This window comes from Ananas comosus, linkage group 14 (assembly GCF_001540865.1).
Source record: "Ananas comosus cultivar F153 linkage group 14, ASM154086v1, whole genome shotgun sequence".
NCBI classification, from domain to species: domain Eukaryota; kingdom Viridiplantae; phylum Streptophyta; class Magnoliopsida; order Poales; family Bromeliaceae; genus Ananas; species Ananas comosus.
Window position 1 is genome coordinate 2,273,907 of NC_033634.1, and position 14,776 is coordinate 2,288,682.

The 14,776-nt window shown below is 34.6% G+C and overlaps 2 protein-coding genes across 2 annotated transcripts; one reads left to right on the top strand and one right to left on the bottom strand.

The window, feature by feature from the left end:
- LOC109719945 (transmembrane protein DDB_G0292058-like) lies at positions 2,653–5,855 on the top strand. Its single transcript, XM_020246799.1, has 9 exons — positions 2,653–2,951; positions 3,092–3,276; positions 3,719–3,900; positions 4,006–4,290; positions 4,377–4,435; positions 4,518–4,554; positions 4,644–4,715; positions 4,879–5,203; positions 5,359–5,855. The coding sequence occupies exons 1-9, from the start codon at positions 2,855–2,857 to the stop codon at positions 5,764–5,766; spliced, it is 1,650 nt and encodes a 549-aa protein (XP_020102388.1). The 5' UTR covers positions 2,653–2,854; the 3' UTR covers positions 5,767–5,855.
- LOC109720015 lies at positions 10,611–11,969 on the bottom strand. The gene is made up of 2 exons (XM_020246876.1): positions 11,949–11,969; positions 10,611–11,592 (listed from the first exon to the last, which is right to left on the bottom strand). Exons 1-2 carry the CDS (start codon positions 11,967–11,969, stop codon positions 10,876–10,878), a joined length of 738 nt encoding a protein of 245 aa, XP_020102465.1. The 3' UTR covers positions 10,611–10,875.

A 14,776-nucleotide genomic window follows, 5' to 3' on the forward strand; every position in this document is an offset into this window, starting at 1 on the left:
AACCAGGATTCTACTTGTGCTCCATGCAATCATGCTTGGTTTTGCTCATTTTATGTTCTTGCGCAAGCATACCTAAAACACTGCCGAGAATTAGAGAGTGAGATTGCAAGAAGTAAGTAGAGAATATCATTTACTGAAAACTGTGTGTGGAGTAGCACTAATGATTCTGCATTCTAAATGAGGATAACTTATTTGTCTAGCTACTTTATTGGTTCTTCATTTCTCCAGAATAAAGTGGCTCCGATTAACTGGACCTGATCTTTTATCCTCTGTGTGTTATTTGTGTTTGGCTTCGACCTGGCATGTGATATCAAAAGAAACAAACTATAGATTTCGNTGGTGCAATATGCAATAGGGAATAAGAGTGAATAAGAGAGAGAGAGAGAGAGAGAGAGAGAGGAGATGAAGTTCGAGTGTATATAATGTTGGAGAATGAAAGGAGAGGATGGTGTGGTATATGTTTACTTCATATGAGAGAGAGAGAGAGAGAGAGAGATCAAGAGAGGTATATCTACTACACTATAATAAATTATGTGTATAGAGGGGATCGAGCATGGTTTGAGGAGATGGAAGAGGGGAATATATAAAAGAAAAAAAGAAAAAAAGAAAAAAAAAAAACAAGGAGAGGTGAGGGGAACGTGGGTGCTGTTTTTAGTGTTTCCCATCTTTCTCTCTCTCTCTCTCTCTCTCTCTCTCTCTCTCTTCTTCTTCTTCTTTTTTTGGGGTTTTTTTTTTTAAATAAAAACTTTGTTTTAAACCCAAGACAACTCGAGAGCCCAACCCATCCTAAACAAATGCTAGAGATGGGGCTTGCCCCGAGGAGCTTTTGATTCCTTCTTTGTGGCCACATTTTTTTTTGGTTTTAATTGGTTTTAGAGAGAGAGAGAGAGAGAGAGAGGTTTTGTTTTGACTTTTGATCTTATTAGGTGAGTCTATGGAGAGAATTATACATAGCTTATCATTATTATAATTTCTTTTATATTTAGCTCCTTAAAAAAAAAATTATAAATAATTCTAACAAATTTATATTTGCATATATCTTCTTGCTACGCTAGTGCCATGTTAGCAATTCTATGTTGAATACAGTGATTGAATCACCGTATACATATTTACATTTTAGTCTTTTTTTAACTTACAAGTAATAAAAAATACAAAATAAATACGATAATTCAATCATCATATTTAAATATGGTGATTGAATCACAAATATATATTTTTTAGGACTAATTAAAAAAAAAAACAAAAAACAAAAAAAAAGCCCAATTATTAGGCCCAATTATTAAGATCATACTCACGTATATTGCACTTAAAAAGTGAGTGCAAATTTAATATTTTATTTATACAAGGATTAATATTTTTTTTCACTAGTGCTATTAATTCTCTCTCTTTTTAATATTAAAGATTCTAAACAATTTTTTTCCTCCTGAATTAGTTAGTGTAAAATTGATAACCTGCTTTTCGAAATACAAATAGCATTTTCTAGTGAAATAGTTGCCCACAGAATAAGTTTATTAAATTCAATCAAATTTAATGCATATATGTAAAGACCAATTAAATTTAAAATATCTGTTATATATCAATAATATTTTTCTTATTGTGCCACTATATATTACTGCCTTTATAATGTTCTTTTTTTTTTTGTTATATAAATTTTAGTCTTTTTATAATTTCAATGTTTTACACAGCTTATGTATAATGATTGAGATCCCAATATTTTCTTACAAAGAATTCAAATTAAAAAGTCTCTATGCCTTTTCTTTTTCTAATTAATATGCTCTTGATTTCGCTTCCAATATTTATGCTTGAGAAGAATATCCTCATTTTTTTTAATTTAAAAAATAAAAGAAAAAAACTTGAAATAAAATAAATAAAAAAATTTAAACAAATTGGGTCGAAAATAATGGAGGAGTGAACCAAGCTATAAACAGCTGTTATAGGTGGAGAATTAATGTTTTCATATTATATATATATACATACGCGTATATACATATATAAATACACACATACATGTAGAATTTTAAATCCTATTGATTATGAGATCTTAGCAAATTAAACCTCTAGTTTGATAAATATATATAGCCCTAAACTAATTGTTAACACTAATTAATTTTGGATCGTTTTCTACCAAATTGATTAGTCTTTTAAATAATATAAAATCTTTTTTGCCATTATCTCTGCTAATATGTTTTTTTTAGGCAAAACAAGGGAGAAAAAATAAAATAAATTAGAGAATAATAATAATAAAAAAGCCTTGAGCCTTCCTTTAATTTGCGAGTTCCCACAATCAAGTTGCTAAATTATTATTATTTTTTCTTTCTTTTTTATCCCAAACTTGTCGACATTATAAATCTTAATTATCAAAAGCATTTAGAATAATAATCCCTTTTTTTAATCTTAAACGCCATTTTGTCGGTCTTTGACCACAAAACCCTAGTTGGTCNCTAATTTCTGATATTTCTAATCAATTTCATTGGAGACAACACTAAAAATCAAAATTATCAATTCCTTGCAAAAAAAAAGAAAAGAAAAGAAAAAAAGTGAGCACACATTTGAATATGTTAAGAATATAAAATACTTTTGAGGGTTGTGTGTGCAAAAATTTCATTATATTGTTAGCTGTGGTGCAGTAACTACAAAATATATTTGACTATAACGTATACTCTTTTTTTTGAATACAAAAAAAGCAACAATCAATGCTCTACTTTGGCCATTAAAAACCACAAATAATAAAAGAAGAAGAAGAAGAAGAAGAAGAAGAGCCCCTCTCCACCTCCACCAATACACATTGTTTCCATAATTCAAAGAAACCAAAACCAATTACACAACACAAAACTTCCCATTTTTGGATTAACTCATGAATTCCTCTCTCTCTCTTTCAATCCTTCTCATCTTTGTTTCCATCCTTTTGATCCCTTCTTTGGCTTCTGGGCTTCACAATGCACCCAGATCAGGTTAAAAAGAAAAAAAAATGGATTTTTTATCTGTTTTCTGAACTGGGTTCTGGTTGTTGAATTGAATTATGATAAAAAAAAAGCATGTTTTGATTAAAAAGGTGCGATTTTTATGCTGTTTCTTATGTGGGTTTTTGCAGGTGGGGGAGGAGGAGGAGGAGGAGAAGATCATGTTGTTGTACCATTGAGGAGATCTGTTGTTGGGGCTTCTGAGGGGAACACATCTTTCGTTTTGGCCGCGGAGAGGACGCAGAGGAAGGACCCTTTGAATGGATTCAGAGATTACACTGGGGGTTGGAATATAAGCAATCAGCATTATTGGACTGTGAGCTCCTCCTACATTCCCTTCATTCTTTTTCTCCTTTTGACCCTGCTGTAGGATATAGTGCCGTTTCATAAAGTATTGTCTGAGTTGTACTTTCAGAAGAAGCATTATATTAAAATCTCTTTAGTAGATTCTCTTCGTAGTAGAAGCATGCGCGCCAAATTGGAGCATCTGCTTTTGTGCTTTAGGCTCTATTTGTGATTGCAGGAAAATCATGTTTCGCACGATGAAGAAATACATGTTTGAGAAATGACTAATGCTGAAAGCGGGAGCTTCTGCTTTAGATGACTTTCAGTACCAAATGAGCCCTTAGAATCTTACTTTTGCTGGAGGTACTGTTGCTGAAAGCAGTAAGAGTAGCAGGGCCAAACAGGCCTCTTAAGGTTTTATTGCAGTCTGCTGGTCTGCAATTGATGCTCAATCTTTAGTGGTCTTGTTGCAGTCTGTCAGTTTTACTGCCGCCCCGCTCTTTGCCGTCGCCGCGGTTTGGTTTATCGGCTTCGGACTAGTCTTATTCTTCGTCTGTTGCTGTTTCTGCTGCTGCCCGGGCCGGAGTTACTCGTACTCTCGCGCAGCCTATGCCCTCTCTCTTATGCTCCTCATTCTCTTCACAGCTGCTGCAGTGTATACATCACATTTCACCTCTATTTGTTCTTGATTAATTTACATCTTCTCGCACTTTGATCAAAGATGACCTGTTGATTGTTGTTCAAATTGTGATGCATCTAGCATTGGGTGCATTGTTTTGTACAATGGTCAGGGCAAATTTCATGACACCACATCATCCACATTGAACTACGTAATCGGACAGGCGGACATCACGGTTGCCAACCTTAGGAATTTCTCCAGCTATCTGGCGACCGCCAAGACCTCCGGCGTGCGCCAGATTTTTCTTCCTTCTACTGTCCAGACTAAGATCGACGAGGTCGTGGTGAAGGTTAATGCTTCTGCGAATGAGCTCGCTTCTCGCACGTCGAACAATTCCGGCAAATTCCAGAATGGATTGGATACCGTGTACGCGAATCCGCTCGTTGGTCCTAAACCCGGGTTCTCGATGCTCAGACATCGACTCATTTCGGTCTCTATGTTGTTTTTCGCAGGCGATTGGCTTTGATTATTGTTGCAGCTGTGATGCTCCTCCTATCATTTCTCGGATTTCGTTAGCACATATTTCTTTTCTAACATCTAATTTTTGCATCACTTTGGTTAAGCTTTGTTGATTTATATATATGTTTTTGCAGTGCTTTCCATACTTGGACTACAATGCCTTGTTTACATGTGAGTACATACAGTGTGGATTGCGTTTCCGCTGCCGTCGACGTCTTTTTTGCTTTTTCTCATTAGGTTTTGGTTCGCGAAATTCGCAGTTTAGTGCTTCTCGGATGGATTCTAATCGCGGGGACACTCATCTTGTGTGGCATTTTTCTCCTTTTGCATAAGTAAGTTGATTGCAATTCCCCTGCAATTACTATATCGCGAAATCGACAGTATTGTCCATATATGAAATGAACATCCATGCTTAAACTCGAAGTGAATTTTGTTTTACATTTCATGTACATTGCTTAGTTTGGTAGGATCATTTGATCGGAATGAAATTTTCAGTGTTGTGGCGGATGCGTGCGTCGCGATGGACGAATGGGTCCTTCACCCCCACGAACATACCGCACTCGACGATATCCTTCCCTGTGTCGATGCTGCCACCATGAATGAGTCGCTAAACCAAAGCAAGCAAGTCGCCTACAGTCTCATAAGCGTCGTAAATAACGTAATCACGAACATCTCCAATGTCGACTACCCACCTCAACTCGCCCCGCTCTACTACAACCAATCCGGACCGCCAGTGCCTGTGCTCTGCAATCCGTATATGCCGGATATGAGCAGCCGCACGTGTGCCGCTGGGGAGGTCGGCTTCGACAGTGCGCCACAGGTACTCGAAACAAGTCTTAGTTGTGGCATCAGAAAGTTTATAAGCATAACATCCAATAATTCTATTTGCGTATCGGTTTACATATTCATTTAGTCAAGTAATTGGTTCTTAGAATCATCTGAACTCAGAAAATTTGTCCGCAATAACTTGTGCAGGCATGGCGGAGCTACGTATGCAGCGCATCAGTCGTCTCCGGATCTGAAACCTGCAGCAGCGTGGGCCGCCTCACTCCGACGCTATACAACCAAATGACGGGAGTGGCAAACGTGAGCTACGGTTTGCACCACTACGGGCCGATCTTTGCAGATTTAGCCAATTGTAAGTTCGTGCGGGAGGCGTTCAGATCGATAAGCGAGAACAACTGCCCGGGCTTAGGCCGGTACAGCAGCCAAGTTTACGTAGGACTGGTGATCGTCTCGGCTGCAGTGATGCTTTCTCTGATCCTTTGGGTCGTCTACGGGCGAGAGAGGCGGCATCGGAAGCACAGCAAGCAGCAGCAGTTCATCGCGCGATCGGACCAGCATTTTGTTCAAGAGAAACCACTGCTAAGAAGTCCAAGGTGATAGATACGCACCATCTTTGTAGTTCTTTTCCTATTTGATGCCGATCACGAGTTAGTAGTCTATTAATAAGAATATACTAGTGTCTGACATGCTGTTAATCCTGGTGGGTAAATAAATTGGTGACAAACTTATCTTCCTAAATTCAAAATATTTGATACTTCTAAAACGCTATAGATCGACAAAATGAGTAATGCTCCGCTCCGTAAACACAGCTCAGTGTTTTTTTTAAGAGAAAATAAAAGTAAAACACAAGAAATGGCAAAGCCCAGGAGAAACCTGGAACTAAGTTAACGGCTAGTTTAGGACGGAAAAAAATGTGGAAGAAACGTGAAGAAGGAACATAAGCCAGATGACGGAACGGGGAGACCTAGGATGTAGAAGATCATAACATGAGCGATTCGGCAGATTTGGATTCCTATATGTATCGACTCATATGGTACTTCATTGTACGGTTCATATAAGATCCATCTGTCTAGATATCATCACATAGACGCTTAATAAAAATGATCTTGAACTACAGCATCTGACAATATATGTATTACAATAAAGAAGGAGGATTTTCAATGCGAGATCTAAAAACATATCTCTCCGTGGCACCTGTGTTAACTACTCTATGGTTTGGGTCTTTAGCAGGTCTATTGATAGAAATTAATCGTTTATTCCCAGATGCCCTGTCATTCCCCTTTTTTTCATTCTAGTTATTGATATGCGAAGAAATGAAGAAATAGAATTCCACATGACGTAACTAAAATTTCGCCTCTCCCTTTCAATCCTTTAGGATAGTAAGGAAAGAGAAAGAAAAAGTGTATTGAACCTCATAAAAAATCCGGTAGATCCAAGATCGAATTTTGGAAAACAGAAAAAAAATTCAAACGTGTATCCAGTCTAGGGCAGGCTCCACAAAATCATAGCATAGAAAGAAGATACTTAAATGAAATAATGGGATTTAGGATAGAAATAAATCTCCCCCTCTATGCCTTACGGTAATGATTCCTCTGGCATTACGACCTTTACCACAATGATGCCGTCCATAGATCAAATTATTTCGTGGATTGGATTTCACTTGACTGTCTACGGCTCCATTGCGTGTTCTCGGGGTAGAAGTTTTGTATAAATGTATCGCCGCGTTATTAAGTATTTTGCTTTTAAGTTTTTTTCTCTATAAGAGGTGGAATAAAATAATCCGGTTGAAGCGTAATGATCTTACATCTATGAAAAGAATGAGCATAAAGCTCATACAAAGTAAGCCACTAAATTTTTAATTTTTGGTACATATTCTTCTACATATGAACAAGAAATAAATTTTCAGATTTATGTTTTATGATTTGTTTTTTTATTTTTCTCCAAAAAAAAGGAAAAATCTTGACTCTGCGCCCTTTAAGTTTGCTAAAAAAAAGTAGGCCTATATTTCACATCATACCTTGGGCTCCTTTTTGAGCTTTGATTATAATTTTTGGGATTTAGACCAAACAAGCCCATTATCACACTACTATTATTTTCCTTGCCTTTTCTTTACATAGATTGCTTAGAGTGAAAAAAAAAACTTATGAAGAACTTTATAAAATGATAGAATAAAGAAGAGTCCGGCTGAGTTGCTTCTAATAGCATCAAAATTTTCACCGTTAGATTTATTTTTTCGATAATTTTCATCCGTTAGATTATACTATTCAACCAACTAACCGCTCAACTCTAAAGGATCATTATTATCCTAACCACACATCCTTTCGTTCAAGGGTTGAAACTTAATCTCATTAGAGTTTGGCATGGCATCAAGCACTTGGTGCTATCAAATTTTTCACTTTTAATTTTTAATTATTTTCCCCAATTAGATTATATTATTCAATCAATCATTCACTCAATATAAACCATCATTATCCTAACTGCATATTTTTTCATCCAAATACTGAAAACCTAATAACACCAATGATTTGATGCTATTGGAAGCATTCCAGTCTAATTCTATTAGTGTCCCGCTGGAGTACTTCTAATAGTACAAAATGTTTGGTGCTATTAAATTTTTCATCGTTAGATTTATCCTTTTAATTATTTTCATCTATTAGATCATACTATTCAATCAATCAAAAATTTAAAGTATTGTGGCACGGAGTCGTGCTGGAAACTTGCAGGCACAGTGCATACTGGACTGTATCAATGTGTGCCAGTTACAAAAAATAATGTGTGCCGACACACAATGGCATGAAATATTTATTTTCTTTAGCAATAAAATATTCTAACTGTTTATTATGTATCTTTATCAAATTTTTGAACTTTATTAAAAAAATTATTTTCTAATTTAAAAAATTGAGGGTTTTGAGCTGCACCATCAGCACGGAAACTGTATCATACCGATATTTTATTGATAAGATACAACACTTAAATTCTTCCAATTAATCACTTACTCAATATTAAGAGATCACTATTATTATTGCCACACATTCTTTCACGATTTTTCAATCGAATGCTACTTTCGTGGGAAGTGTCGAATATTAAGAGATCACTAAAACTGTAGCCACACATTCTTTCACGATTTTTCAGTTGAATGCTACTTCCGCGGAAAGCGTCGAACATTAGCCAACTTCTCCCCAACTACTAGACTAGTCCACTAGTTTTGAAGTAAATATCAAAAAAAAAAAATCCTTGAAACTAAATCACCCATTTAGATTTGATGACTCATAAAACTGGGATAACCGCTCGATTGGGAGCAAGAAAAAATCATACTATTCTTTCGGAGATGGGAGAGCCAAATGCCAGAGATATCCGTGATATTTTCTCCGAAATCAAATGAGTCGAATATAAGAGAGGCGTGATATTCTCACCTTCGAATGTGTGGATTCCCTCGCCCGAATTTTTGCAGCCGGTGCTCACGGACATATTTAGTTGAGGCTTCAAAGAGTCCGATTTGCATGGGACACTCATTTTACACCACCAAAATTTTTAAGTCCTCTATCAATGAATTTAACAAAAGATGTCATCATCAATGAATGAATATGATAATTTGTTAATATCGCGATCGTTGGTAGCTTCTTTGAGTCTCTTTCCACACAGACCATCAGTTTCCGAACCTAGTCTAGTCCAGAATCTTCTTATTCTTCTGTTTAATATTAAATTTTAATAAAATTATATATAATGACGTAGAGATATTATACTGAGTCGATGCTTTCAATTTTTTTTTAGCTTTTAGATCAAAAATTATATAATTAAAATAATAATTAATAAAAATTATTTTGCTATACTATTGCTTGATACTATCGAATTCTCGGCTGTTGGAAAAAAAAAATATCTGGTTAATATGATAGTGATCTCCGAAGATTAAGTAGGTGATTGATTAAATAATATAATTTAACGAATAAAAATAATTAGAAAGTAGATTTAACGGCAGAAAACGAACTTGATATTGTGGATATATAGCAATAGCCGGACTTATAAAAATAGTTACCACAGAGTTTAATTAGTAGTCGAAGTTCTCTAGAAAAATAATTTTATCGTAAGGTCTAAAAAAGGAAGCACCATAGTAGTGTTTTCAAAAGGACTATAGTGGGACTCATATTTCGATTGATCTAAGAGAGAAAAAAAAAATTATTTGTAAATTGTAAATGGAATAAAAATCACTTCCTTAATTTTTTTATATTTTAAATTATTTTAATTACTTAAATTAACAATTTTCTTCATTTAATAGATAATTTCATCACATTTAATACCTTATTTTTTTAAAAAAATATATAAAAAAGTAGCTCCAGAAAATTTATATTTCCAAATTTAGGCACCACATGGACATGAATAATAATTTAAAGGGACAATTATTTATTTACTCCTGAAAAATTTTCGGCTTTTTAATTTACCCTTCTTAGAAAAATAATATTAAAAATATTTTTTTTACTTTCCAAACTATTTCAAATATAATTTTAGAGTTAAATTATGTTAATGAACGGTTAGCAATATCTGTTATATTTATAAAATTACTCTTTTACCTTTTCAAATATATTGGCTTAAATGAACCAACATTCTGCCATGTGGCGGAAGGCTAAGTGGACCGAATCATGTTCGAAATGGCGGGAAGCTAGGTTGGGCTGAATCATGTTCGAAACAGCATGATGCTAATTGGGTTGAGTCACATTCGAGACCCGTAGACGCTGTATCTGTACACTTTAAGTGAATTGGTTGCGTATTTTTTTAACAGCTCAAGTTTTTTGGATAAATGATTAGGGCCAACGATCCAACAAGTAGTATCAAAACCAGAAGTCACGAGTTCGCTGCAAATATGCAAGTGCCGGAGAAGGAATTTTTGGCTTAAATAGAAGGGATTTTTGGCTTAAATAGACCAGCATTTCGCTCTGTGGCGGGAGACCAAGTGGGCCGAGTCATGTTCGAAATTGCGTGAGGCTGATTAGGCCGAGTCACAATCGAGACCCATGGACGCTGTATCTGTACGCTTTAAGTGAATTGTTTGCGTATTTCTAACAGCTCAAACTTTTGGGATTATTGGTTAGTGCCAACAATCCGACAAAATAAATCCTCCGACAAAATATATCCTTTTATCATCACCGACACCACATGGACATTATCCCTAGAATTAAATTCTGTTAACAAACTATTAGCAATAGTTGTTATAACCATAAAATTACTATTTTACCCTCTCAAATATACCCTTCTATCATTACCGACTTTTCTTATTTGCCCTTAAATTAGGGGTACAAAAAGTATTTTATTTTTTTGATCAAATATACCATTCTACAATCACCAATATTTTTTATTTGCCCTTAAATTAATATGTGATTATGTACTTAAGAGCAGTAGAAATTGATTGAATTTGATAACTGAACATAACAAGTGTATGAACAGTGAAGTACAAAGTACTAAAATTCACACTCAAAAACAGTTCTCAATATATACATATTTTTTTAGCACACAAAAAGGAACATATTTGCAAAAAGAACTCATTCTACAACACCTCTCGAATCCACGATAGAAAGAAAGAGGAGTTAAAAACCTCTTTTCTTTTCTTTTTTTACAGATCTAAACCCTATGATTCGGGGCAAAAAAAAAAAACACTAGGGCTCGCGATCTCTATGTCCACGCACCTGGTACGAGAGAGAATTAGGGTTCAGGGTTTCAAAGGTCGGCGCCTTCGGCGGCGGACATGGTGGAGAGGCGGCTCGGCCGCGGCTGGTAAGCGGCGCGGCGCCGCAGCTGATGGGACGAGGGGCGGATGGGCGCGGTGAGGGCCCGGCGCACCCACTCGCCCTCCACGGCCCCGATCCGGACCAGGGAGTTCGCCATCGCCGACCTTCGCATGTTGAGCTGGGCCGATACGGACCCGCCGCGCCCTCCTCCGCCTCCGCCGCCGTGGGGGGGGACGGCGTAGCCCTTGTGGAGGCTGCAGCGGAAGGATCCCGGGTGCGTCGTCGGCGAGCACAGGCACGTCTTCGGATGGGCGGCGCCGGCTCCGTCGCCTCCGCCGCGGCGGCGGTTGAGGTGGCGTTCGGCGACGGAGACGGAGCGAGCGGGGTGGGGGGCCGATCGCGGGAGGACGACGACGCGAACGCCGACGCGGAGGAGGAGGCGAACGGCGGCGGCGACGGCGCCCGCGTGGTGGGCGAGGACGATGGCCGGAGGGACTCGGCGCCGCCGGAGAGAATCGGCCCGCCGGATCTGGTTCTGGAGAGCACCGCCATGGGAACGAGAGAGAGAGAGAGTAAGCAATTTGGGAAGCAACTTGGGAATCCGTAGTTTCGCTCGTGTAGTGTGATATTTATAGAAAAACGAGGTTTCTAATTCAGCGTACGAGGGTAGTAAGTTATGAGGTAAATAAGCACCGAGGCCCCTTAACTACACGCAATTCTAAAATAGGTTCTTCCACACCACAAAATTATTATTATTCACATAATATACTTAAGTAATTGGTCTACTAAGAGAGACACTGCATAATATAACATGCAGTAAAAAAATGAGATAATAAAAAAAATCTGTATTTATTTTTATACGTAATATTATCTTTTACAGTAAATTAATTATAATATATTTTCTATCAATATCTTTTATTTTTGATGAGTAAATTTACAATAATAAAACGTAAAAAAAAAATTTGTTTTTAACTACGTTTTAGGCTTCGTTTGGAATAAAATATCATGTTTGTTGTTTCCGTACGTAATATTGCGTTTCGCATATCGCGATGAGTCGGTTACGATATATTTTTTACGGTCCATCGGAGAACATAAAAGCATATCACTATATGCCTAGCATTAGATAGGATAATCTAGTAGTAGTATATTGGGATATTTTTAAGTTTTCAACACCATAATATTAGAATATTATTATCTCAAAAAAAAAAAAAAAAACCGAAGATAATTTTGGAGAGTGCGTGGGTTAAGCAACCCCTACTATGGGTTAGGATTTTAACCGGAGTTAGTAGCAGAGTTGAAGACGTTCGGCGCTCCCGGGAAAAATGCGAAGAACCAGCGGAGGCGGCAAAAATGCGGTGGGCGTGACAGCGCGGACCCACGTGGCACCGGGACGTTGAAGCGACAGTTGCTGTGGTCCCCACCGCCCAGACACGTGTCCTAATCCTGATTTGTCGTTCTTCCCACATGACGTGGACGAGTTGTTTTTTAACCAATTGTAGTTATACACGTACAAATATCTGATCAACTTCAAATATTATCCTTATAATTTTTTTTTTTATTTTAGTATTTTATGGTTTAAAATATATCCGGTAATTTTATTTTATTTTTCATCAATTTTTTTTAGTTAAAATTTTGTTGAACCATATACGAAAAATTTCAGATATCTCATATATAATTTATTGAACATTCACTTTAGTATTTTTTAATTTTTAACTTTGTCAATAATTTAATAAAAAAATTAATAAGAGCATATTGTAAGAAAATGATATGCTTTAAACTATAAGATACTAAAGTGAGAAAGTGTGAAACTATATATAGGATGGTATCTGAAGTTTTTTTTTATTTTATTAAATTTAAGCCTAATTATCTTATGTTATATTATTTTTTATTTTTTATTTTTTTTTTCAAGTGCTTTACAAAACTGTTGTTCTATTTCAAATCCTATTCTATGAGAAATAAATAATATAATTTTAAATAAAAAATATTATAATTATTGATCGAAAGTGTGGAATATTTATTAAGCTTATTCATCAAATAATAATAAAATATATAAAATCAACCAAAAAAAATTACAAATAATTTAGTAAAAAAAATTTAATGAGTTTATCATGGAGATTCCATATTTTCCTACCATTTTATCATTGCTTCTTAATAAAGTTACTGAATTTTATCTAAAATAATAAATTTTTTTTATGGTAATTACTAATAATGTACAGATTGACGAGAAAAAAATTACTCTGTGATATTTAAGGAAAAAAAAAGAAGACAAAAAAATAAATTTAAAATACAGTGTAAAAATTGATAAAAGATAAAAATATAATAGTATCTTAAAAAAAAATAAGTATAGTATAGTAAGTAAAAAAAATTTATTATAAACCATGGTGTGGTATAGTGTAATTAAGCAGTGAATATGTACTATGAATCAAATTTAAAATTTAAATTAATCTTTGGATTTGGGTTTAAATTTATAAGTAAAAATTATTTAATGTGAAACCAAAATATAAATTATGAGTTCGTTATGATAAATTATTTAATCTTATAAAAAAACTATGAGTTCATTATTGTATAATTAACTAATTAGAAACTAACTATCATTTAATCTTATTCTATGTATAAGCAAGTCTTATTAGAGATCAAAACTATTACTTAATTGAACTCATCCTACGAATAAACAAACGGAATATCGAGGTGTTAGCTATAGCGATTGGGAGAAATTTCGTTTTTTTTTTTTTTCTTTTTGGGAGAATTTTTGTTTTTTAATTTTTGTTTTTTTGTGTAGGTAGAATGTATTTTTATACTTTTTTTAGATTACGCTTGATGTTATTTTTTTTTAATTCATAATTGGAGTTGTCAAATATTATCTAAATAATATAAAAAATTTTCTGTCCACTGTTTAGATTGCTCTACGTTGTTAAAAAAGTAAACGGTTCATATAGGTTATAAAATATTGTCAATTATGTGATTCTTTAACGATTCCGATCATCGATTCGAAATTCCTATCATCTAAAACGACTTAGAAGTACGAAGGTCTCCGTAATCCTAGAAAGGTAATAAGCTGGATTCTATGTAGATATATATATTATATTACGTATGCGGAGATTATGTGCTTCAAAATTAAATGATATAAGACTCAATAAAATTTAGTATTAAGTATTAACATGGTTTTTCGAGCTTGTTTGTAGATTGTAACGCTACTTTTGAGCAATGAATTGCTATATTAAATATTTTTAACGGTTTTGAGAAATTTTAAATTGAAAATTAGAATTTTTATTTTTAATAAAAATAAAATTAACAGTGTGCAAGATTTTTTTCTCATTTAATTTATTAAAAATTTATTCTGGACCCGACATTTCAGATGCCGGATCTAAATCTTAAATGCTATAAGATTAAAAAAATTAATTGGACGTGACATGGAGAATCAAAATGACTCGGACGTGAATTAGCATAGCGTGGTGTAACGATCGATGTGACTCAGCATAACGTGGTGTAACTTCACACTTGTTCGATCGTGTTGCTCCAGCCTCATTTTTTTATTTATTGGCTTAATTATATTTTACAATTTTTGTGGCATTGCATTAACCTCATCTTGAATAATATGAAAATAGTGTGATAAATTTATAAATAAAGAACAAATTAATAATAATAATTACAGTTAGATATTTTAGCCTAATGGTTTAACTTAATTCAAAGAATTATAATTGCTAGTTAGATCGGCTTGTTATAATTTTAGCATCATATATAGTATTTTGAGGTAATTTTTGTTTGTTATATAATATTATTTTTAAAATATTATTGTATTATTATTTTTTCATCAATCTTTGTATTTATTTTTTATTTTTCTATCCTGTACTATGTTTTTTCTCATAAATATTACTAAGATGTTTTTTTCT